At 39.2% G+C, this 23,691-nt stretch overlaps 1 protein-coding gene across 6 annotated transcripts in view; it reads left to right on the forward strand.

Moving 5' to 3' along the window:
* Window positions 1-23,691, forward strand: part of UBR1 (ubiquitin protein ligase E3 component n-recognin 1) — a 130,869-nt gene that overhangs the window by 36,769 nt on the left and 70,409 nt on the right. For all 6 annotated transcript variants that reach the window (XR_016280967.1, XR_016280968.1, XM_089521859.1 and 3 more), the window contains 16 exons: window positions 441-539; window positions 1,841-1,998; window positions 2,438-2,537; window positions 2,993-3,121; window positions 5,125-5,305; window positions 7,352-7,413; window positions 10,216-10,326; window positions 10,992-11,057; window positions 11,152-11,253; window positions 11,690-11,753; window positions 12,612-12,736; window positions 14,807-14,859; window positions 16,531-16,633; window positions 16,800-16,848; window positions 20,878-21,032; window positions 22,186-22,285. Coding sequence is in view for 4 of the 6 variants with exons in the window: in XM_089521859.1 (XP_089377985.1) it covers window positions 441-539; window positions 1,841-1,998; window positions 2,438-2,537; window positions 2,993-3,121; window positions 5,125-5,305; window positions 7,352-7,413; window positions 10,216-10,326; window positions 10,992-11,057; window positions 11,152-11,253; window positions 11,690-11,753; window positions 12,612-12,736; window positions 14,807-14,859; window positions 16,531-16,633; window positions 16,800-16,848; window positions 20,878-21,032; window positions 22,186-22,285 (1,657 nt within the window). In the remaining 2 variants the exon portion in view is untranslated. The remainder of the gene's footprint in view (window positions 1-440; window positions 540-1,840; window positions 1,999-2,437; window positions 2,538-2,992; window positions 3,122-5,124; window positions 5,306-7,351; window positions 7,414-10,215; window positions 10,327-10,991; window positions 11,058-11,151; window positions 11,254-11,689; window positions 11,754-12,611; window positions 12,737-14,806; window positions 14,860-16,530; window positions 16,634-16,799; window positions 16,849-20,877; window positions 21,033-22,185; window positions 22,286-23,691) is intronic.

Here is a 23,691-nt window from a genome sequence, read left to right on the forward strand (position 1 = left end):
GAAAATACTCAGATGTTGACCTAATGCATGGCACCTGTGTGAGGCAAATTCCTTACTAGAGATTATTAGGAAAGGAAAATAAAAGTTCCAGTATCTTAATGCACCTATACAAATGTGTTTTGAGGCTGCATGTGGGTATTGTATCCAGGTCACATCCTCTCAAAAAGGATAATGAAATGTTGGGAGAAATGTAAGAAAAGGCAATCATAATGATCAGCTTGGAGCTTGGAGCCCTTTACTTTCAAGAGAAACTTAACCATATTTGAGACCGTTTAGGTTTGAAAAAAGTAACTATGGAGACGTATGATATAGGTTTATAAAATCATGCATGACTTGAACAAAGTTGATACAAAAAGTGTTTCTCCCTTTCTTATAACACTAGTCTCTGATCTTGTGTACCACTTAGCCAATCACCTTCACTTGAATTCTTGTCTTCACAGCATTACAAAGCACTACAGAGGGAATATATCAATGATGATCATGAAAAGCAGATTTCTGTGACAGCACTTTCAGTTCAGATGTTCACTGTTCCTACACTGGTAGGTACAGTTAATCATCCAAGGATAGAAATAATATTTCTCAGTGTTTTAACCATAATAGCTGTAGATGATTTGTACACTATAAGAAGTTTTCCAAAGAAAAAGTTATTTGAATCTGCCTAGATAGAAAGCTTATTTATGAATTCTAAAAGTAAATAAGGTAGACATGTGCCTCCCCAGCACCACCACATGCTCTCTTCATGTAAAAAGTTATTTTCTGAAGAGCAGATTCTCCTCTGTGCCAGAATGCTTTCCATATGACTTAAGAATGCTGGAAAGTTAGATTCCATAATCACATAGATAGAGAATCTCTACACATAGAGGAAACTCTCCTGTTCAGGAAGTTGCCCTTCATGGGGAGAATGACAGTAGTCATATGGGAGGGGGAAGTTACCATGTTTTCCCCAGTGATGTATTTACATTCTCTACTTGCAGAACACTAGCATAGCTACAGTGCATTGAATCTAGCTTCTTTACCACCAGTGAGAACATTCGCCAAGTAGAGTCCTGTTCAGATGGATGAAGAGGGAGGGGAGGCAGTCTTCATTGATTTCCTTTCTCTTTGGATTCCCAAGCACCCCTCTACCATTTCTATTGTAGGGTATGCCAGGGACGGGATTAGAGGAAATCAGAAGTTTGTCTTCCCTCTTCCAACTAATGGAATTTCTCCATTGGATCAGCAGCCTCACATGAATGGAAGAGTCTCTCTATCTGGGGAGCAGATGTTTGACTCTACAATATTTGTAACTAATGTCTAACTTGTTCTGACCTTATGAGAGTGTTCTGGATCTGTCACTTCAAATGACAGCTCAGACAGATGCAATGACCAGGAGTGCTTATTGTCAGCTTCAGCTGTTATGCCAGCTGCTCCTCTTCCTAGAGCTAGAGGACCTAAAGATGATAGTGCACACACTGGTAACCTCAAGGCTGGACTTTTGCAATGCTCCCTACATTGGGCTACCTCTGTACTGTGTTCAGAAACTTCACTTAGTTGAAACCATAGCAGCCAGATTGGTTACTGGTACATCCAGGAGTGATCATAAGACATCAATATTAAAATCAATCCACTGGCTGCCAGTTAGTTTCATATTGGTACAAATTGTTGCTTTATTATCTTTAAAGCCGTACATGGTTTGGGTCCAAGTTACTTATGGGTTTAGCAGACTACTTGGGCACATTATCACACCTGAAAGTGCCACAATCTTTAAAAAAATAAATTGGAGAATAAAGTAAACAGGATGAGGTATTTGTTTTTTCCATGTTCTGAAGTTGTAACTGTTTTAAATGCATTTTTTTTTCAGGCCCGCCATCTTATAGAAGAACAAAATGTAATCAAGGTCATAATAGAGACATTACTTGAAGAGTTACCAAAATGTCTGGATAGAAATGGAAAATTGAATTTTCAGGGCTACAGCCAAGAGTTATTGGGTCGAGTGTCTGCAATTATATATGATCTCAGGTGAGTGTTCCCATATATGGATAACTGATAGACATAGAAATATAGAATTATAGGTTGGAAGAGATCCCAAGTTTCATCTAGTCCAGGCCCCATCCATGCAGGAAATTCATAGCCAAAGCATCCCAAACAAATGGCCATCCAATCTCTGCTTTAACATTTCCAGTGAAAGAGCACCCACCACACTCTGAAGCAGTCTCCTCTGCTGGTAAGGTCTAACCAAAATAGGGTTTTGATCAGTATTGTATTGAGTAGCCTTTGTGGAGACAGATCTGTTTGAATAGATATCAATTGTCTGGGTTTATCCGCTTTTCAACATTTCAACTGTCAGCTGGGTAGTCATGCTAATCAGTGAATGTTTTCTTAGGAGTTTTATTATTCTTCCCAGTTCTGTTTTCCAAAAATATCTTTTTAAATTATAAAATGATTTTTTTTACAACAGATACATTTTAATCAGTAAGCCTGTTGTGTGGACAGACAAACTGAGAGAACAATTTTTGGAAGGGTTCCGATCTTTTCTGAAGATACTTACTTGCATGCAGGTACGTTACTTAATTTCTGCATATTATTTATCTTTAACCTAAAACATATGTTTTAATCAAAGAATAGGTGGTAGAATGACTAGTAATGCTGGAGTATTGTAAGTATATCCATACACCATACTGGTTTGTAGTGATATTATTATAACAAAAACATTTTTCAAATATATTTTTAAAGAATGTTTATTTTTCTTGGATAGTTGTATTAACTTTATCCAGTACAACTCTAGATCTTGCGGGAATAGAATTGCATACTGTAAATTAGGGCAAAATTAAATATACATCCTGATCCATAAATAGATTTAATTGGAAATATAGATTGATTTGACCCATTTGAAGCTCATTTTCATGGTTTCTTTGGCTTATTGTCTTAACATTTCACTGAATATGCCTCAGTTAAGTTATACAGATCTTTTGACAAATATTTGAATATTGTTCTGATGGGATTGTCATCACAGGGAATGGAGGAAATAAAGAGACAAATTGGGCAGCACATTGAGGTGGATCCTGACTGGGAAGCAGCCATTGCCATTCAAATGCAGCTCAAGAATATTCTTTTCATGTTTCAGGAGTGGTGTGCCTGTGATGTAAGTTGCTTTGATAAAATCCCATTATTATATAGTAGGAAAAATCAATTGATGGGAATGTTCCTCGTGGGCTCAACCCTTAGACCCTGCTCTCCCGAGCTCATACAATATTGTTATGTTTAGTTTGATTATGTCTTAAACTGAGGGGCCTCTTCATTCTGCTGCACTTCCCCTCTCCATGAACTATTTATATGCTTGGATGCTATAGGGAAAATAAACTTTAAGAAGTTACAGATTTAGCTGCTGTTCTGACTCTTGTACTGTACTTTAAAGCCAACCAATCCATTAGAAATCTTTAGAAGTGTCTATTACATACTTTTTTTTAAGTAGAATTGTATCCTTCATGATTTTACAGTCTACCAGAAAATCCTGAAAAATGACTTCTTACACATAATGTATTTCATAATACTGTGGTTAAGAAGTAAAATTCATTTTAAGAATGAAATGTCAAAAAACCATCTAAAAAACAAATTGATATAGAGATACTGTCATGTGTTAAGCATAATTTTGCCCACAACCCGTGGACTTGCAGCTAGAGGCCTTTAAAACTTTGGAGCACTAGGGATTAAAAGAGGGTTCTTACTAAGATTCAGATGTTCAGCCTTGAAGAAAATTACTTATAGGATATGGGTGTTAATGGGGAGGAAGGCTCTGATAACAGCCCCTTGGAGGAATCCTGCTTTCTTAGAGCAACCAGATAATCTCTTGCTGACATCTTCAGTTGTTCTTTGCTGTTATATGCTCTCTCCACCTCTTGTCCTCCCTTGGTCCACTGTGTTTCCCTCTTGACTCTTCCTACTCCTTTATCATGTCTCCCTCCTCCTCCCCCTCCCCCTCCTCCTCCTCTTGTTCTTCTCTGATCTGTTTGGCAAAGGCAAGCTTCATTTGAATGCCAGAGGAGTTTCATGGACCTCTTAGATGCCTCTCTGATGGGCCTAAGTGAATCCTGTAGCTTAAGCATCTATCAGGGATTCCTGTCCTGTGCTAAGCAGACATTCAGCCTGTTCATTGGCTGACACCTAGAGGCTGCAAAACCAGGGCTTCTTGGGAGACATGCTGTGCCATGAAAAGGAGATGGCAGCTCCTGTTTCCTCATACTAACTCAGCAGCCTGTGATACATACAGGATTACTTGTATTTTCATCTATTAAGAATTAAGAGCAAGTCCCAGGCTGTGGAACTTCCACAGGAGGTTAGGCTGCCCACCCCACCCCCGGTCTGCTCTCCTGGTATGCCAAAACCTCCTATTTAGCCTAGCTTTTTTTTGTATTAACTGGGTCTCTTAATGGGGAGTAGTATACTGTTGTATTCATTGTTGTTTTAAGTGCTTTTGTGCTCTTTTAAATTAGTGTTGTTTTTAATAGGTTAGTTTATTTGATTGTTTTCAATATTTTGTTACAACCATAATTTATTTTAGCTATATTTAATTTTTGGCTATGTTGTCTTGCATCCCATATCAGGAGAAAATGGGATAATAAATGAAAATTCTCTTGATGTTATAGTTAAATGCTCACATTTCTTGCCTCTAATCCAGTATGAATGTGTGACTCTATTAAAGAATAGAAATTAACCCACTTAATTTATAGTAATAAAAGTAAGTCTTGTAACTTGGATTGGACAGAGCATCACCTTGAGTGTGTTATTTTACTTATCAGTCCTAAAATATCCATGCTGTTTTCCAACTATAGCTAGTTAAAAGGCAGTTGTTAAGATATTGACAGTTATTTGTACCTTTGGTATTTCTGTTCTCCAATATCCTCTTGTCATTCAAGTTTGAGCTTAAATATCTTCCCACTGAGTCAGCAGTTCATGAATCTGCTGAACTGGGTGCAGTTCATAAACACTTATGCCAAGTAAAAGCTATTAGACTTCAAGGTGGCATTAAACTCCTTTTTGTTGGGATTTTAAATACCTCATCTGCCTAATATGACTACCTTAGAGAAGTGGGAAACACTGTGCTTTCAAAATTGTAAAACAACAATTTTAAAAAATTGTCCATTCTAGGAAGAGCTATTGGTGACAGCTTATAAGGAATGCTACGCAGCAGTAATGAGGTGCAGTTCAAGTAACTATTCATGGGACAAAACAGTGATTCATTTATGTGGCCATACTCTGGAAAGCAAGCGCTTCAAGGTGTCCACAGATCCTGTTAGTATACATCTACCATTGTCCAGAATGCTTGCTGGTGAGTGTTTGCCTGGATGCTTGCTATTTTTGAGGCTTTTCTTTTCCTTTTAAATTCCAGTCAACTTTTGCTTACATTTTGAGAAACGTAATAGTTTGCTAAATCTGAATGTTCTGTGAAACTGTAATGGCTAATACGCATTGTTAGATTCATCCTCCATTTATTTGTCTAATCCTCTTAAAAACCATTTTAGCAAATAGCAATCACCACACCATGTGGCAGCTAATTCTTCAAGTTAATCTTACTTTTTATGAATAATAATTTTAGGATGTTACTCTTTCACACTTCTAATTATTTTTCAAAAATGCATGTAAATGTAGCCCCTGCTAGTCCAGTGATAATGGATACTTTAAAATTTGTAAAATGGCCTGAGGATGCGGGGAGGAATCTTGGGAGAGGTCAGGGGCACCATATGTGTAATAGATCCTTGACCTTCCTAGTTTATTAAACATGTCAGAGGGGTATTTGCTAAGTGGGTAGAAGAAGTGGTCTATGCTTCACTAAAGCAAGGAGAAATACATCATGCCTAAAGGAGGCAGTTGTTTTAAAAAGCCCTCCCTGGATCCTACCTTGTTAGAAAACTACAAACCAGTTTCCAAGATTCTATTTTTGGGTAGGCACTGGAGCGTGTGGCAGCCACCTAGCTTTTTCCATCCTAAACCAGTGTCTGTAATGAACTGGATGAGGGCAAACAAATTGAAATTTAATCCAAACAAGACAGAGGTGTTCCTGATCAATTGAAAGGCAGATGAGGGAAGAGGTACCCAGCCTAAATTGGATGGGTTTGCAATCCCCTGAAGGTGCAAGTCTGCGGCTTGTATCTACTTGTGTATTCAATCCTGAGCCTGAACGCTCAAGTTTCAGTGGTGACTAGTATATTTGCAGAGTTAAGGCTTCTACATCAGCTGTTCCTGTTCCTAGACACATTGGATCTAGCCATAGTGACACATGCCTTAGCTGCTTCCTGATTGAATTACTGCAATTCATTTGGTGTAGGGCTGTCTCTGAAGAGTGCTATGAAAGTTCAGCTGGTCTAAAGAGCCACAGTCATATTGTTAATTGGGGTTAACTGCAGGGAACACAAGCCCCCTTGTTACTGTTTATGGACACAATTCAAAGTATTGATGATGTTATAAAATCCCTATACTGCAGAGGTTCACATTTTGTGAAGGCCCATATTCTCCCATACGAGCATGCCCACTTTTTAGGATCCTCTGTGGAGGCCTTTCTGTCTGTCCCACCAACCTCATAGGTACATCTGGAGGAAACATGGGAGAGGGCCCTTTAGGTGGCTGCTCCCAAACTCTAAAGCTCCCCTCTGAAAGAGGTTAGACTGACACCCTCTTTGCTATTCTACTAGATGTAGATAAAGACTTTGTTTCGGCAGGCCTTTACGGGCTGATTGCTTGGGAGAAAAGAGTCATGAGGTGCTGTGTTGTCAATATTAGGGTTTTTTTTTTCTTTTTAATGGTCAAGTTTTTTAACTATTTCTAATTCTATTTGAGAGTTTAGTTTTTAAATTTTGTATGATGTGATTTCTGGTTTAGTTGTATTTCTTTTAACTTTTGGATGCTGCCTTGAGGCCGAAACAGAAAGGGCAAAATATAAATAAACATCATAATCAGCATCATGAAACCAGTTGCCAAGAGGTGGGGCCTCCTTCTCTAGATGTCTTCAAAAAGAGTCTGGATAGCTACCTTCTAGGAATGCTTTAGCTAAAGATCCTGCATGGAGCAGGGGCTTTGACTTAGTGGTCTATGAGACCTCTTTCAGCTCTATGATTCTGTCATCAATTGAAATGTTTTAGCCTTTTTTCATCTGGAAGATGCTCCAAGCTTTTGGTTCATTGGTTGGAATTACTTGCCTGATGTGAAGACCCTTGTATTTTGGGCTAAATGGAATTGAAGCATAACCTTTCACAGTATAATCATCTAGAAATTTAGGATCTCCAAGACAAGCAATGTTGGAATGAGTGAAGATTGTGCAAATGGCATGTCGCAACTCACCCTTCATTAATTCAGATTTTACAATTTATTTATTTCTTAGGTCTGCACATACAATTGAGCAAAACTGGAGTAATTTCCAGACTCCAAGAATTTTTTATATCTGTAAGTATCTCCTGTGGATGCTTGGAGTGTCCTGAGGTTCAGTCAATATGTGTATCATTGCAATGTAGTGGTTCCCAATGCTTGGTCCCTTCTATGTTCATACCCTATAATGCTTCTGAGGTCCCCTCTTAATGCTCCTGCTGAGTAGAATGGGACCTCCACAGAGCACTTATCCTATCCAATGAACCTGTCACCACAACCCACTGATTTGAATTCCCCTGTATAGGAACACAGTGGGACATTGCTGAGATACCACTGGCACTAAGATGCTTCCAACCCTGGGGAAACGGCTATCCTGAGCAAAGGCTTATGAAAGAGGAGCATGAGAGAACAGAGTATTTTTAAAGGACAAGGCTTTATTCTAAGTAAAGTATCTCTGTAGCAACAGGATATTTCTTTACGTGAAGAACTATCTTGTCCTTCAGATACAATTTAGAAATTACAGTTACAGATTAGGTCATTTTAAGCCAAATCAGGAAAAGTGACCAAAATCCCGACGTGACTACATTCTCCTAATTGTACTCACATATCAGATGGGACTTGTACTCCTTCATATTAATGGAGTGGCTGAGAATCTGGAATCATTTGTCCAGTCCTAACCAGCTATTCAGAGGGGACAGTAACATCCATCCCCCAAGCTCCCTTTGTTAGAGATCTCATGGTCTTTAGAGTCTCCCTTGTGATTCTTATCCAGCCTTTTTATAACATCTGCTGAGGAGCATCTCAAAGGTTCATGTTTCTGCCCCACTGGCCAGCTACTATCTCACCTCCGTGATAGCAAGCCTCATTAAAATGCAGCTTTATCTCCTTACACATTTAATCCTTTGTTACCTAGGGAAAATGTTATCTGCTGCTAAGATAATGGGGGGAATGCAAATCACATATCTCTACCCAGCCATGAAACTTACTGTGTGCCCTTGTGCCAATCACTTCTAATCCCAACCTATTTTGTTGTGTTGTTATGAGGATAAAATGAAGAAGCTTAGTGTGGTCTTGCTTAAGAATACAAGTGGATTTTTACATTACAATGTGCCCCACTTAATTCAGAATTCTTTCCAAGAATCCTCTAATCCATTCCCTGATGGCTGTAAGCCATCCCTGGTGTAATGTAGTTCAGTGTTACTCAAGAGTGGTGGCTTCTGGTGGTGCTGGTCCCTGAGCTCTTGGCTACTGGTCCCTGACAAGTTTCCAGAAAAAAGAAAAGAAAAAAAGGTCCCCAATGGGTACAAATTTAATGCCTGTCCCAGGAACATGGGGGGAAGCACTGGTGGCCTTCATATATCAGCTTTATGATTGTTTTGTCCCAAGAGCGATGCTATGGACTTTGGGTGTAGTAAGGCCTCTGGCTCTCGGGAACACAGCCAGAACAAAAGACTTGTCCACAAATTTCTTACGTTTCCAAAAGCTTTACTGGTTATAACACAAAAAACACAAAACTGATTTCTTCTTTTTCCTACTATAGTCCTTTCTAAATACCTTGCTCTCTTCTTGATGTATTCTATCTTTCTTTGAGGACTATCTTTTTTCCTTTGTAGACTTATCTTTTTGTCAAAGGAAAATACTCTCTCCAGGTCTGACTTGGCTGAAATCTCACTACACACTGAAAATAACTAGAGGGAGACAGCATAAGACCCTGGGATTTCCCACAATCCTTGTCTTTCTTAAAGCTGTAGATCTCTATTTTCCCTTCTAAACTAATACATAGAAAAGCTAATATAATCTTAACTAAATATATGTCTCAAGAACATCAAAGATGCTCTGGAGGCATGACAATGATTAATAATATGGTTTGATCACAGAAAAACTTGAAGTATTTAATGTCTGTTAATTATTCACACCTGTCTCTAACATGCAGCAGGGTGACACCAAGATAAAATTAGGATTTGGTGCAAGCAAGACTTTAAAACATTGGCCTTAGTGAAAAATGTGAACATCATTTAGGCACAGATTTAGGTTTGAAACACATGGGCCAAACGACGCATGTCCCCAAACTGCCTGGAAGTTATTCTGAGGCCGCCTAAGGCAGCCTGAAGCCAGCCTGAAAAGGAGAAGCAAAAAGCCACTCCAGCTGGCAGCCCGTTGGGGACCACAGTATCTAGTCGCTGCGATCCTGGAGCAATTGAGGCTGAAGCGACCTCTGGTCACTCCTTTTGCCACATCTGCTTCATTCTGATTGCAAAATGTTTTAAACCAGCACTGTTTTGTACTTGCCAACTCCAAGAAACTATCAAATATATATTTTATCTACTTTCTTTTTCAAAACATGCATTTTCCTAGTAAATATTTATGGAGTTGCAGAGAAAGTTTTCTTATAGGAAACTCAGAGGGTATTTATAAGTTAATTTGTTATCTAGGCACTTGAGGTGAAAGTGAATTTAGTCATACTCACTGAGTCATACATTGAGTTATACTCATTCTCCTCGGACAGAAAATATGTAGATGTCTGTGACATTCTGGTCCTAATAATCATACTGATTGTAGCAGAACAGAAAGTAAAAACCTGATAAGGTACAGCAATGGTTCCCAAACTTTGCTCCTCCTGATGTTTTAGACTTGACCTCCCAGAATTCCTGACTGTTGGCCAAAGCTGGCTGGGGCTTCTGGGAGCTGAAATCCAAAACGTCTGCAGGACCAAAGTTTGGGAACCATTGAGGTAGTGTTAAAACAAGTTCTTCCTCCATCCTATTGTTGAATTTTTCTGATGGTAGAAATTGAATTTTTGTAATACCTATCTAGTGATTGCTTTCATTATGCAAATTGTTAGTTGTTTTAAAACCATCAATTTTTCCCACTTGAATTCAGGAAGCATTCCAAGTGCAGATGTTGATAGAATATCCTTTGCGTTGTCTAGCACTGGTTGCTCAGGTTGCTGCAGAAATGTGGCGAAGGAATGGATTGTCTCTTATCAGCCAGGTATGTTCCAAATTAACAAAACACGTTTATGTTTGAACCTATATTTCCCACAGAGGCTAAGCTGCAGTTCTATTCCTGCTTGCCTGAGTTCAGTGAACTCAGTGGTAATTTCTAATGAATGGACATTGATATGATTCCACTGTAAGTGCCCATTAAGCTTCCTGCAAACAAATTAATGACATGTTGTTGCTGTTGTTGTTGTTGTTGTTGTTAGAGTAAAGCATGGTCAGTGAGTACAAAATTAAATAAATTACATGATAATGAAGAAAGTATAGAGGATTGTTTTGGTGTATGTTTTTGCATGCCTTGGACCAGAAGCAGATGAAAGGCCCTCCAGCCGTTCCAACTACCATTGCCATGGCTTCAGAAAGAGAAAAGAAGAGGCAGTATCTGCTGGACTTAATTCCACCCCCTCCCCTTTAACTTTTGTATCATGTCTTAATTAAATTGTAAGCATGAGGACAAGGAACTGTTTTGTTCTTTTATAAAGCACCCTATACAGTGATGGCACTCTATAAATAAATGATGATGATGATGCAGATGTACTAAAAAACCATAATATTTTTATATTTAGATTTTAAACTCCCTCAGTGCAAAGACCTCACATGGTTTGTAGATTCGCCACTTAAAAGCAATGGATCTAATTTGTAATTTTTGCCTTTTAGATGTTTTATTACCAGGATGTAAAATGTAGAGAAGAAATGTATGATAAAGACATAATCCTTCTTCAGGTAGGGATGTTTTGAATTCCTTTGGGAATACCATACTTGTGCTTCATATATCACTTTTATTCTTTAAATAATTCAGTGTACATGTATCTGGTAGATTGGAGCAGCATATATGGATTCAAACAGTTTCCTCTTGCTGGTACTGCAAAGATATGAACTGCTTGATTCCTTCAAGAAGATTGTACCAACCAAAGACCAGGTAAATAGATCTGTCCTGTTCATTTCCAATGTTGAAAACATAAGAGGGTTGAAATATTATGATTTCAGTCAAATTGCAAATATGATTCAATCAAATTGCAAAATTTTGCAAGGAATAAACAGTAGTGATTCATTAGTTAGACTATTTGCATCTTTAGCAAATTTTTAAATAGTGTAGGTTAACTAGATCACAAATTGTCTGCAAGCTTGTGCACAAATTGTCTCCAACTTTGTAGATCAGAAATGTTAATACTAAACTTTTTTGCAGAAATTGTTTGCATACATGAACACTTGCATGCCAATTTCATGCCATATGAATTCCTTTTTTATGTTCATAAATATTGAGCATAGCCTGTAATCAAATTAATTTTCTCTAATCTTAATCTTCTATTCCATCCAGGAACTTGATTTGTTTGATTTTCCTTTAAATATTACAGGATTTGAATAAACAATGCAACACATTAATAGAAGAGATGCTTCAAGTACTTATCTACATTGTGGGTAAGAAAGAAATAGCTTTGAGAAAAGAAAAGAGTTTTATTTTCTTTTATTTTTTTAAAATCTTCTTTCCATGCATACAAAAAAAATCTGACCAGTTAGAATAACACCAAAACATTTAGTTTATTATCACCAATCTATAAGAGAGGATGTAGACATTATGCTATAGTTGGGGCAAATGATTTTGGTACACTCAGCATTCTTATCTGCTTTGAGGGTTTCTGGGAGTTGTAGTCCAAAGTAACTTTTTCAAGCTCTGTCCAAGGATATAGTCACTGCAGAATTAAAGCAGTTTGACATTACAGTAATTTAACAGCCATTGCTCTATCTTATAGGAGCCATTCTGGCACAGTGATTAAATGCTGGTACTGCAGCCACAATGTTGTGAGTTCAATCCCAGGCCTCCAAGGTTGACTCAGCCTTCCATCCTTTTGTAGGTCAGGAAAATGAGTATCCAACTTGTTGGGGGCAATTGCCTTACAGATTGTAAACCATTTAGAGTGCTGAATTCACTTTTAAGCGATATAGAAATATAAATGCTATTGCTATCCTGTGAAATCCTGGGATTTATAGTTTGGTGAGATATTCAGCCTGAACTATCAGAGAGCCCTGGTACCTCAACAAACTACAGATCCCAGGATTATGTAGGATAGAGTCATGGCACTTAAAGTGGTGTCAAAATGCTTTATTTATTACTGCAATGTGAATATACCCCATGATTTACTTTGTAGCTGTCAAAGATCTTCCCATGATTTATCTTTCAGCATTCCACCATACTGTGTCTGGAATATGATCTCTCTTGAATTTGAGACAAATACACTCCACTGTCCATGTTTTTTAACATCTTGATTTCCCTGTCAGGAGAAAGATATGTACCAGGCCTCAGTCATGTGACAAAAGATGATGTTACTATGCGAGAAATTGTCCACCTGCTCTGCATTGAGCCAATGGCACACAGTGCTATTGCAAAATCTTTGCCCAAGGATGTAAGTGATTGTTTTCTTTGTTTTCTCCTTTTCATTACTTTTTTTCCCCATATTGAAAAGTTTAAATATAGCTGTCATAATTCAAAGCTTGCCCCCTCCGGAGACTACCCAGAAAGATCTTTAGTATAGTTGCTCCTCCCTTTTATGTGACCTTATCCCTGGTACATACAATGTTGAGGTTTTTGTGCATGCCAAAAGCACATTTTTTCAGCATTTCCAGATTAGTTTTATTGATCAACTAAACTGCTCATCACTCTTTTGCCAGGTTAATTGATTCATTTATGATGGTGCATAATTTATGGTTTTATATATACATTATTTATAGTTCTTCATTGTGATCTCTGTGACTCATAATGATGCACATTAATGGGTCATTCCTGTGCTTGCACAACAGGGATTCAGAACCTAGCAAAGCTTCTACAATATTTTGGCATTAGCCCCACCTTCTTCTGTGCACATGTCTGACGCTTTTCACACTCTTTCCCCTCAGTTCCTTTTAAATACTGCAGCATAAACAGCGAGGTAAAGTTCGTCTGCACAGGAAATTTCTTTGACATGCATTGGGAGAAACAACTTTTCAATATCAAGTCCTCCCATTTGACCTTGCTTCAACACTATGCATTTTCTTTATTATTCTTTTTTTCTATAAATGCTCTTTATTGTTTTAAAAAAACACAATTTCTATAATCATAGTCGCAGTCTACTACCTTTATTCCCCACTATATACTGGAATTGGATGTCTGTCATCAGCAAGAAACTTCATTTGGCTAAGCAGTTTTGGCATTTCATCTCCACTGCCACACTTCCCAGCCACCAGTGGGTATAGCTTTCTAGTCACCCATTGGTGTGAGTCACAGAGATCACAAATAGGAAGAACAGGTTGCGGCAGCTAACAAGGGCAATGAGATTTTAGGCTGCATCAATAGAAGTATAGTGTCTAGACTCTAGATCAAGGGAAGTAATAGTGTCACTCTATTCTGCTCTGGCCAGGCCTCACCTAGAATACTGTGTCCAGTTCTGGGCACCACAATTCAAAAAGGACATTGAGAAACTGGAGCGTGTCCAAAGGAGGGCAACTAAAATGGTGAAAGGTCTGGAAACCATGCCCTATGAGGAACGACTCAGGGAGCTGGGAATGTTTAGCCTGGAGAAGAGAAGGTTAAGAGGTGATATGATAGCCCTGTTTAAATATTTGAAGGGATGTCATATTGAGGAGGGAGCAAGATTGTTTTCTGCTGCTGCAGAGAACAGGACCCGGAACAATGGATGCAAGCTGCAGGAAAAGCAATTCCACCTCAACATTAGGAGGAACCACCTGACAGTAAGGGCTGTTTGACAGTGGAACAAATTCCCTTGGAGTGTAGTGGAGTCTCCTTCCTTAGAGGTCTTTAAACAGAGGCTAGATGGCCATCTGTTGGGGATGCTTTGATTTAGATTTCCTGCATGGCAGGGGGTTGGACTGGATGGCCCTTGCAGTCTCTTCCAACTCTACGATTCTATGATTCTATGACTGTGGTTCTTAGAGTGGTAATCTATGAACTCACACAACCCTACTCTCCTTCCCACTTTGTGTCTCTTTAATATAGAGCTGCCATGGTTCTGTGATAGTCTATGGAACTGAGGGGAAGGGGCATGAAGAGTGCCAGATATACACACAGAAGTGGGAGGAGCTGCCACCAAAAACATTGTAGGAGCTTTGATAGGTTCCAAACTTCTGCTGTGCAGGTGCATAAATGACCGATCTGTGTGAGTTGACAGATGGTCACTCAAAGAACCACAGTTGCATAGAATCATAGAGTTGGAAGAGACCACAAAGGCCATCCAGTCCAACCGCCTGCCATGTAGGAACTCTCAATCAAAGCATACCCGACAGAAGGCTATCCAGCCTCTGCTTAAAGACCTCCAAGGAAGGAGACTCCACTGCACTCCGAGGGAGTGTGTTCCACTGTCAAACAGCCCTTACTGTCAGGAAGTTCCTCCTAATGTTGAGGTGGTTACAGATAACCAACCTGTTGTTTTTAGTGTACACTACGGACTCTTTGGCTAAAGTATGTCAAATATCTTTAACAGGAAAATAATGAGACTGGCTTGGAGAAGGTCATCAACAAGGTAGCCACATTCAAGTAAGCAGTTGCTCATTTTTAAATCAATGGTTAAGAGATAGTGATGGGCCATGACTGATGACATTTGAAGTGTTTTCTTTCAAAGGTTTATAGGAAGCAGATATTTTAAAACTGTTGTAACGATACAGTATCTAGCCATTTACTTGGATACCAAAGTAATTTATTTATTTATTTATAACCATGAGTGGGTTTGTTTACTAAATCAACTTATCTGCCAAAGAACCCCTGTTCTGTGGCATATCTTAAAACACATGTCAATTTCACCTATTCAATTTAACCTAGGGGTGAAGCAGACAGGGCAGTAGGAGCAGCCAGAGGCTGCTCCTGCCACAGGACTGCTGGGGGACCGTAACAACCAGATGCCACAGTTCCGAGGGCGCCCACTGTCATGGTCCTGAACAGGCTGTGAAAAGAAATGATAAGGATCCGCTCTCTTTGCAGCCAGTTTTGGGCCACATTTGGCAGGCCTGGCACAGCCTCAGAGTAATCCAGGTGGACAGCCCGGCCCAAGGGCAACTCTTTTGGGCCATCTGTTTGAGGCCCTAGTTGGATCTTGTTTTGTTATTTTGTGTGAACTGTGGCCCAGTACATACCTTTAGGAATGTCCGGGCTGGTGGCAGCCTATTTCCCTCCAGAGGAAAGCTGCAGCCGCCAAACCGTGCGGCTTCCCTCCAGAGCAAAACAAACCCAGTGTTTCAGGGGGTTTTTAAGGCACCGGAGTGACACCGTGAGTTCCTTACATTATAATGGCGGCGCCTGTATAGACGGGACGCAGCCATTAGCCTGCCGCCACTCCATACTAGGGTTAGGGACTGTGTGGTTGGTGCGCAGTCCCTAACCTTAGTATCGCCGTCACCACGCCCCTTTCGGCCCGTCTGTCTTGGGCCTTAATTTCCTTCAGCATGACTAACATGTCTTGCTGCTGTGTATTGTTAAGGATGGTTCAGCAATGATGGGCAAGTAAGATGGTCCGCTGCCATTCATCTTCACGTTATGTGAACACCTAATAAATATTTGAAGAATTTCCTTGGAATCCCATTTCAAAATTGATGAATGTCATTATCAACAATATCATATCAAAGGAGGAAATTTATTGACAGAAGTACCAAGGTTGAGAACAAGTGTTATGTAAGGAAACATTGCAACATTTAGCCCTATCAAGTTTAGGATAAAAAAGAGCCAGTGTTATATAATGGCTTCAGTGTTGGTCTAGGTGTCTGACAGACCAGGTCCAAACCTGTGCTCAGCCATAGAAACCCACTGATTGAACTTGGGTAAGTCACACACTTTCAGCCTAAGAGGAGGATAATGACAATTCTCCTCTGAACAAATCTTGCCAAAAAAACACAACATGATAGGTTGTCATATGTCAGAGACAACTTGAAGACACACAACAACAACAACAACAACAAGGTTTGTAAAAAGATGAAGGAGAGTTACGATATTATGAAACAAACAGGATGCAAGACCCTTGGTCTGGCCAAGCAGACCTCTTAAATTCTTCTGTATAATAAAAACTCACATTTATTTATTTATGGTATTTATACCCCACCCTTCAAGCCTAAAGGCTATTGTTTCAAATAGTGTTTTTAATAGATAATGCATTGTTGGATTGCAGCCTGTTAGTCTGATCTAGTAATTACTTTTTTTTGTTTGTTTGTTTAAACAAAGAAAACCAGGTGTATCAGGCCATGGAGTTTATGAACTGAAAGAAGAGTGCCTGAAGGAGTACAATTTATTCTTTTACCATTATACCAAGACTCAGCACAGCAAGGTAAAGAAATATAACATTCACAATAAAAGACTGGGCATGCATTTGTATTATCATTTACACTGTTTTCCCCCAAGCTGGCATGCTGCAGGCTACAACCCCTGTTATTCCCCTTCTCGTACCTCTTGTTGGTGTATGCCGAGAGTAAACTGGTTGAATCTTTTCACAGGCTGAACACATGGAAAAGAAAAGAAGAGCACAAGAAAACAAAGATGAAGGTAAAAAGTTGAGATAAATTTACTTACTAGATTTGCCCCTACTTTTCTCCCTCCCAAAATGGGAGTCAAGGTGAAATAAGAACACGGGAAGTTGACAGTATGTCTGCGCTGTAGTAGTTTTCATGGAACATAAATAACACCATTTCACTATGCCATTATATTATGATATTACGAAAACAACAAAAAATGCAGATCCAGGAAACTCTAGTAGAACAACACAATCATAAAAATGAGATAGTCAAAGCTAAAGGAGAGCTTCAGGAACTGAACATTTTCTTGAAGCAATGCAATTAAAAAGTTGAAAGTATCATCAAAGAGAATGTTTGTTGGAAAATTTATCCATTACATTCTCCTTTCCCTCATTACATAGATAGGGTCTCCCTCTCTTTTTATCTATCATGTGGCTCCTGTCACTCATTCTTGGAGGCAATTTAACAGCTCTCTGCCAAGATTCTAAACTGCTTGTAACTGCAGTCACTAAGCAGTAGCTGCTGTCTTAAAAGATGGTGAGATTTACTGTATTTCTCCTTACCCAAATCATCACCAGTTAGGTTTTAGTTATTTTATGTATATATTTATTAAAGCCATTTTAAAACCACATACTGCATGTTTGTTGTTGTTTTTCTGAGTAAGGTTTTCTTCTTTAGGAAGACAGATTTAAAATAATAACCTGATCCACACTTTTGTTGTTCTGCTGATGAAAGCTGAACTCTAACAAGTTTAACTTTCAAACTTGCATATTTTTGTTTCCCTTTAAAAGGGTTAACGCCCTGGGAAACTAAAATTGCACCCCACAATATTGTGAGATGTGGGTATATAAGTTCGAGGCCCTAATGTGGCTGCAATGCTGGACCAGTAAATGCGTTCTATTTTGGGTTCAGTTTCAATTAATGCTGACAGAATTATAAACCTGTCTGACAAAATTAAGAAACAAGAACAATATAGGTTGTTATTTTTGGATTCTGAAAAGACATTTGCTAGAGTCGAGTGGGATTATCTTTATCAGTTTTATTGACATTTAGATTAAATATTAAATTCCTACAGTGGGTGGGTGGGTGGGATATATTATATAATTCTGTAGCATCAATCTCTACTTATAGTAAAACAGAAATATTCCAACTTAATTAAGTTATTTGGCAGGGCTGTCTGTTATTAGCACTGTTATTTCCCTTGATGTCTATTTTTTTGTGGGCAAAGTTATGTTTTAGTAGTTGCTAGTACAACACAGAATTACTCAATTGTTGAGAAAACAAGGGTCTTTCTGAGATTAGACAGAATTTGAGAAACTACTTTTTTAAAAAGAAATGATCAAAAGGAATACTGAGTACAGCGCGCCCGCGTTTTACATGCGTGTGCCATATGCGTCTTTCAGCATACTCTGAAAGTCGTGCCAGAAGAGCCTGTTGCGGGGCCTGGAAGAAGTAATGGGGCACGCGCGCCACCGCATCAGTGTGCGCCGCAGCACAAGCACTGTTACTTCCAATGGGGCTCCAGCACACGTGCAATTCCCCTTACGTTGAGGGATCCGGAATGGATCCCTGTGTAAGGGGAGGGTGCACTGTAACTTGTATATGTTATGGGGGAAGCTGGAGTGACAGTGTTCAAGATAAAATTTAGTTTGGTTTTGAGTTTAATGTCTAAATATTGATTAAAGTTGTTTGTCCATCTGTTTGAGGATCAATAAAAGTGCAAAAAGGAGGTAAAGGAAGAGAGTTTCTAGAAGGCAATACTCAAAGACCCGTAAAGGTTCTAGGGTCACAGTCATGTTTGGGAGTGGGCCCTATGTGCATACCCACCTTACAAGCAGAAAACAGAACTTCTGTGACTGGTATATCTGGATGTAGTACTTGCAGATACAGTGCGCCCTTACTTTACGCAGGGGATCCATTCCAGACTCCGCCACATAATGCAAATTCCACCTTTAAATGAATGGGGCCCGGGCATGCAGCGGTGTGATGGTGCGCCCACGCCATGGGCACATACTTTATTGTTCCCTATGGGACGTGCTGTTCCTTCTCCCTGCGTGGCTTTCAGCGTATGCTGAAAGCGATGCAAGCGCGCCCACATGTGACACAAGCGCACTGTATATGTTGGAGAGTAAGTAGCAGAGTGCTTGTTACATATATGTGATATTCCAGGTTCAGTTCCTAGCATCTCCATTTGGGTCCAAAATACACTGCAGAAATAGTCCAGTTTGAGATTGCTTTAACTGCCTGGGTTAAGTTCTAGGGAATCCTGGGAACTGTAGTTTCTTGTGGCACCAGAGCTCTCTGATAGAGAAGGCTAAATGTCTCACAAAACTGTAGTTCCAAGAATTCCTTAGCATTGAGCTAGCGCAATTAAAGCGGGTCTCAAACTGGATTATTTCTGCAGTCTGTTTTGGACCATGGAAGGTTTTTGAGATTATTTGTACAGTGAACAAATTATATCTGAGATCTTGGAGAGTTATTGTCAATAAGAATAAGAAATCTGGGCTAGCTGAACCAGTGATCTAACTCAATGTAAGGCTGTGCCATTTGTTCACATGTAGTTAGGCTCATCAGAGCACTTTACAGGTGGAGGTATATTCAGTTGAACTTGATTTCAATTGATGATGGCCCATAACACACAGTCCAAAAGAAACAGTTTCATGATGATGATGATGATGATGATGATGATGAATTTTATTTGTATTTCCCGCCTCTCCCTGCGGATCAAGGCGGGATTACAGCAAAGAATAAAAACCACAATACAATACAAAATACAATATTATCTAAAAATACAGTCAGTAAAACAACAACAATATTACTACCAATCACTTAAAAGACCAAATCATCGTCAATTTTCCATGCTATCAAGTCAGAGTGGGACTGTTCCATAAAATCAGCTATAAAAGGTCAGGTGGATAAGCCCGCCGGAATAGATCCGTCTTAAGTGCCTTTTTAAAAGCTTCTAAGGTGGTATTGAGACGGATCTCTTCCGGTAAGTTGTTCCATAATTTAGGGGCCATGGCTGTAAACATTTTATGGAAGGTTGTATTTAGTCTAGTTTTCATATGTTCCAATAGTTTCTTCCCTGATGTTCTAAGAGTGTGGGGCGGATTGTGTAGGGAGAGGCATTCCCTTAAGTAACTTGGGCCCAAGCCATGTAGGGCTTTCAAGGTAATAACCAACACTTTGTATAGCACCCGAAAGCTGATTGGCAGCCAATGAAGAGATCTTAATATTGGAGTAATATGGTCAAATCTTGATGTTCCTGTGACCAATCTGGCTGCAGTGTTTTGCATCAACTGAAGCTTCCGAACTTGGTACAAAGGTAGCCCCATGAAGAGCGTGTTACAGAAATCAAGACAAGAGATTACCAGTGCGTGTACTACTGCTTCAAGGTCCCTCTGGGCCAGGTAGGGACCCAGTTGGCGTATCAACCAAAGTTGGTACCAAGCACTCCTGGCCATCGCCTCCACCTGAGATGATAGCTGTAGAGATGAGTCCAGGAGTACTCCCAAACTGCAAACTTCATTCTTTAGGGGAAGTGTGACCCTGTCCAGGACTGGTTGGTAAATCTCCAAAGTGTGACCCTGTCCAGGAGTACCTATCGCAAGCACCTCCGTTTTCTCTGGATTCAGCTTGAGTTTGTTTTCCCGCATCCATTTCCCTCAAATGTTTGAGAAACATGGCGTTTAGATGACGCACGCCCCCACAGTGGCCAGAAACTGTTCTGATGCTACCAAAAAGAGGCTGCCACTGCCTCAAGAAAGAGTCAGTTTAAACTGGATCCTGGTCAGCGCAGCATGGGACCTGCAGTGGCAGCCCACTTTGGGAGCAGGCCATACAGCTGCTACAATCTTGACCCAATTGCAAATCCTTCCCCACCATCTGCTTCACCCCTATGATGCCCTAAAATGAGATCCAACGTAAACCTGCCTATATATTGTGTACTGACTTGCAGCCAAATGTGGGCTTTTGTAATGCCAACTGCAGAACAAGCTTTCATGGCATCATAAAACAATTAGTAAAATTTTAATGCGTTAGTATATGTCTCCTTTTTCAGCGCTGCCACCGCCTCCACCTCCTGAGTTCAGTGCTGCTTTCAGAAATGTGGTGAAAGTTCTGAACTGTGATATCATGATGCACATTCTTAGGACTGTTTTGCAAAGAGCACTGGAGTTGGAAAGCCACTTGTGGACAGAAGCTATGATCCAAATGGTACGTTTGCCATCCATATTTTGGGGGAGATTTCTGACTTTGAGGATGTTTTTGCAATGCTTTTATCTTTAGTGCCTTGAGGATTTTTTGTCATTACTTATTGCAGCCATATATAATCTGCTCTTCAGATAATTCCAAGGGAGCTGTGTGGTAAATAGTTGAACATCCACTACAATTAAGAACTGTATATCTGTCATAGACCTTCGTTTCCGCTTGTGTGTATCAGAGTAGTAATTTTGAGTTGCTGCTGAACTAAAATGTTAATGGATATGTGTCAGAGTAGTTACATGGGCTTTAATTGTAATGTCTTTCTTATCATGTAAACAGTGAATGATTCAGATGTGCTTGTATGTCAGGGCCATACTACAAATGAAATAGGAGATCCATGGTTACATCTCTCAGTGCTTTTATGTCACATAAATGAAGCTGTGGAGGGAAATCAGTTTGCTTAAGCACAGCAGGGAGGGAGCATGTTTAATCATATGCTTCCTCAATTGTTTTCTAATCCAAGTCATACTCTCCCTCCTGCCCACCAGCTGCCATTAGCCCAATTGCAAAAATTCTGGTTGTTCAGAACTTTGCAGAGAGATTGCTGAGCAGTAACTCACCATCAGTGCACATACTCAAGGGACATAGTTCGTACCTTCCTGCTTAGTTCCTTTCAACCAGTGTAGCAGCAATATGATTGAGGATTTTCTCCATAGAGCTCTCCTTTAGAGCTCAAGGTGGGGGGGGGGGGAGAATCCAGGTGTATTTTTCTTTTTTTCCCTTTCATATGTTTTCTTCTGTCTCTCACACACACTTTTGTATTTTTGTCTTTTCCTTGTTGACTATCCACCTCTAGGAATTTCACTGGCTGTTTCTATAGCTTTATGGTTCTAAAGATTGTATTTCCTCAGAGGTGTTTAGTTGCAGTTACGGGGGGGGGGGTGTGTGAAAAAGTGAAAGACAAAAACTTGTGGAGAACAGAAAAACAATAATATTTAGCATTGTTTACCTAGCTGAAGAGCAAGAGCCAGGTCAAAGTATTTCACAGTGTTACTGCTGCAGCAGTCTGTCACTTGATGCCTCTGTTGTCTTGGGGAGGGTTATATTTTAGCAGCCTGAGTAATAAACATGTATGCAGCAATATTTCATATTTGCTTCTGTGTAGGTTCTTCATCTCCTTGCTTTGGGTTTATTGGAAGAGAAACAGCAGTTAGAGAAGGTTCCAGAGGAAGAAGTGACATTTGACTTCTATCACAAAGCATCAAGTAAGTGCATTGTCTTATAAAGATGAAGATTTTAATGGCAGCATATTTTACACTCAGTGTATTTCATATGCAAAGCTTCTAGTAGATAGTCTCCTAAGATACCTTTTTGTTTGTGGGTGCTGTAGTTTCGGTTGCATAACAAAAAAACTCGAATCAGTATTAGAATGATGTGAAATAGGTTCTCCACATTTGTTCTCCCTGTAAAAAACCTGGAAAAGTTATTAGCCCCAGAAAAATGGTTACCAAAGAAAAGCTTCAAAATGTTTGTCATTTAAAGATAGGAAACAAGAAAAGTGTTCAGCTTGATCAGATCTGAATTTGTCTGCAGATATGCATTCCCTGGCATTAAGACTGTCACCGTTCATCTGTTGGCAGCTTCCTTCTTGTACTTCAGGTCCCTGTTTGCCCTGGGGGAGAACAAAAAAAGGTGGGGAAATAAACCAGGATAGCACAAAAAGCAGAAAAAATGAGGGAGAACAATGTGTTGAAAAAGAAGAAAGGGGAAAAAAACCCACAATTTCAGGCCTACCTTGTTAGAGATAAAAACCTTTTGAGTGAACAAGGGGTTGGATTCATGTATATATCTAAATGTTGTTGAATTTTGGCTCTCAGCATTCCTCGTTGGCTATGCTTGCTAAGTTTTATGGGAGTTGCAGTCCAACATCTGGAGGGCTGCATGATTTCTACCATGGGGTTTAAAATTGAAAGAATTAAAAGCTAAAACATTTCAAATATATCTAAGTTGCATTATTAAAAAAATAAAACAGTGCAAAAATTGGATTATATATTATAGAACAAAGTTTCCTCTACAGAAAGTAATACATTATTTTGTGATATTTGGTTGTATTATGAAGGCTTTTTATCTATTAAACAGGTCCTGCATTGTTATATTTGTAAGTTATCTTATTTACATGTGTAAATGAATCTGACATTTATTTTGTCATGTTACTGTGATGTGTTGATATTTCTGCCTGTTCTATAACCAGTCATCCTAAAATACCTTTTTACTGTTTTAAATATTTTATAATGCAACTTAGATATGTTTTTAAATATTTTAAATTTTAGTTCTGTACTTTTAAAATCCCATCTTTATTTGTATATTTCTCTAGAGTGCCCTTGAAGAAAGACCATTGTTTGAAACATACTGAGCCAAATAAAGTTGTTTCTCAGCTCCTAGAATTCTGTCCTATTTTTCTTTCAATTCACTGGTGACAGGAATACTTTTTCAAAAGAAATGTGTCCAAATTGTTTGTAGTGATGAGTGCATGAAGCAATAAAAATGTCTTCATAGACTTGCATTTGGATTATGTTACATCTTGTGATAAATAATGAAGCAACACCATCTTAGTGATGCACCCTGTCATTTTAAAAAGAAAATATATAGCCTGTGAAATCCTGTGAAATTT

Source organism: Sceloporus occidentalis, unplaced genomic scaffold (genome assembly GCF_023333645.1).
Source record: "Sceloporus occidentalis isolate IW3139 unplaced genomic scaffold, rSceOcc1.0.p SCAF_4, whole genome shotgun sequence".
Lineage (NCBI taxonomy): Eukaryota > Metazoa > Chordata > Lepidosauria > Squamata > Phrynosomatidae > Sceloporus > Sceloporus occidentalis.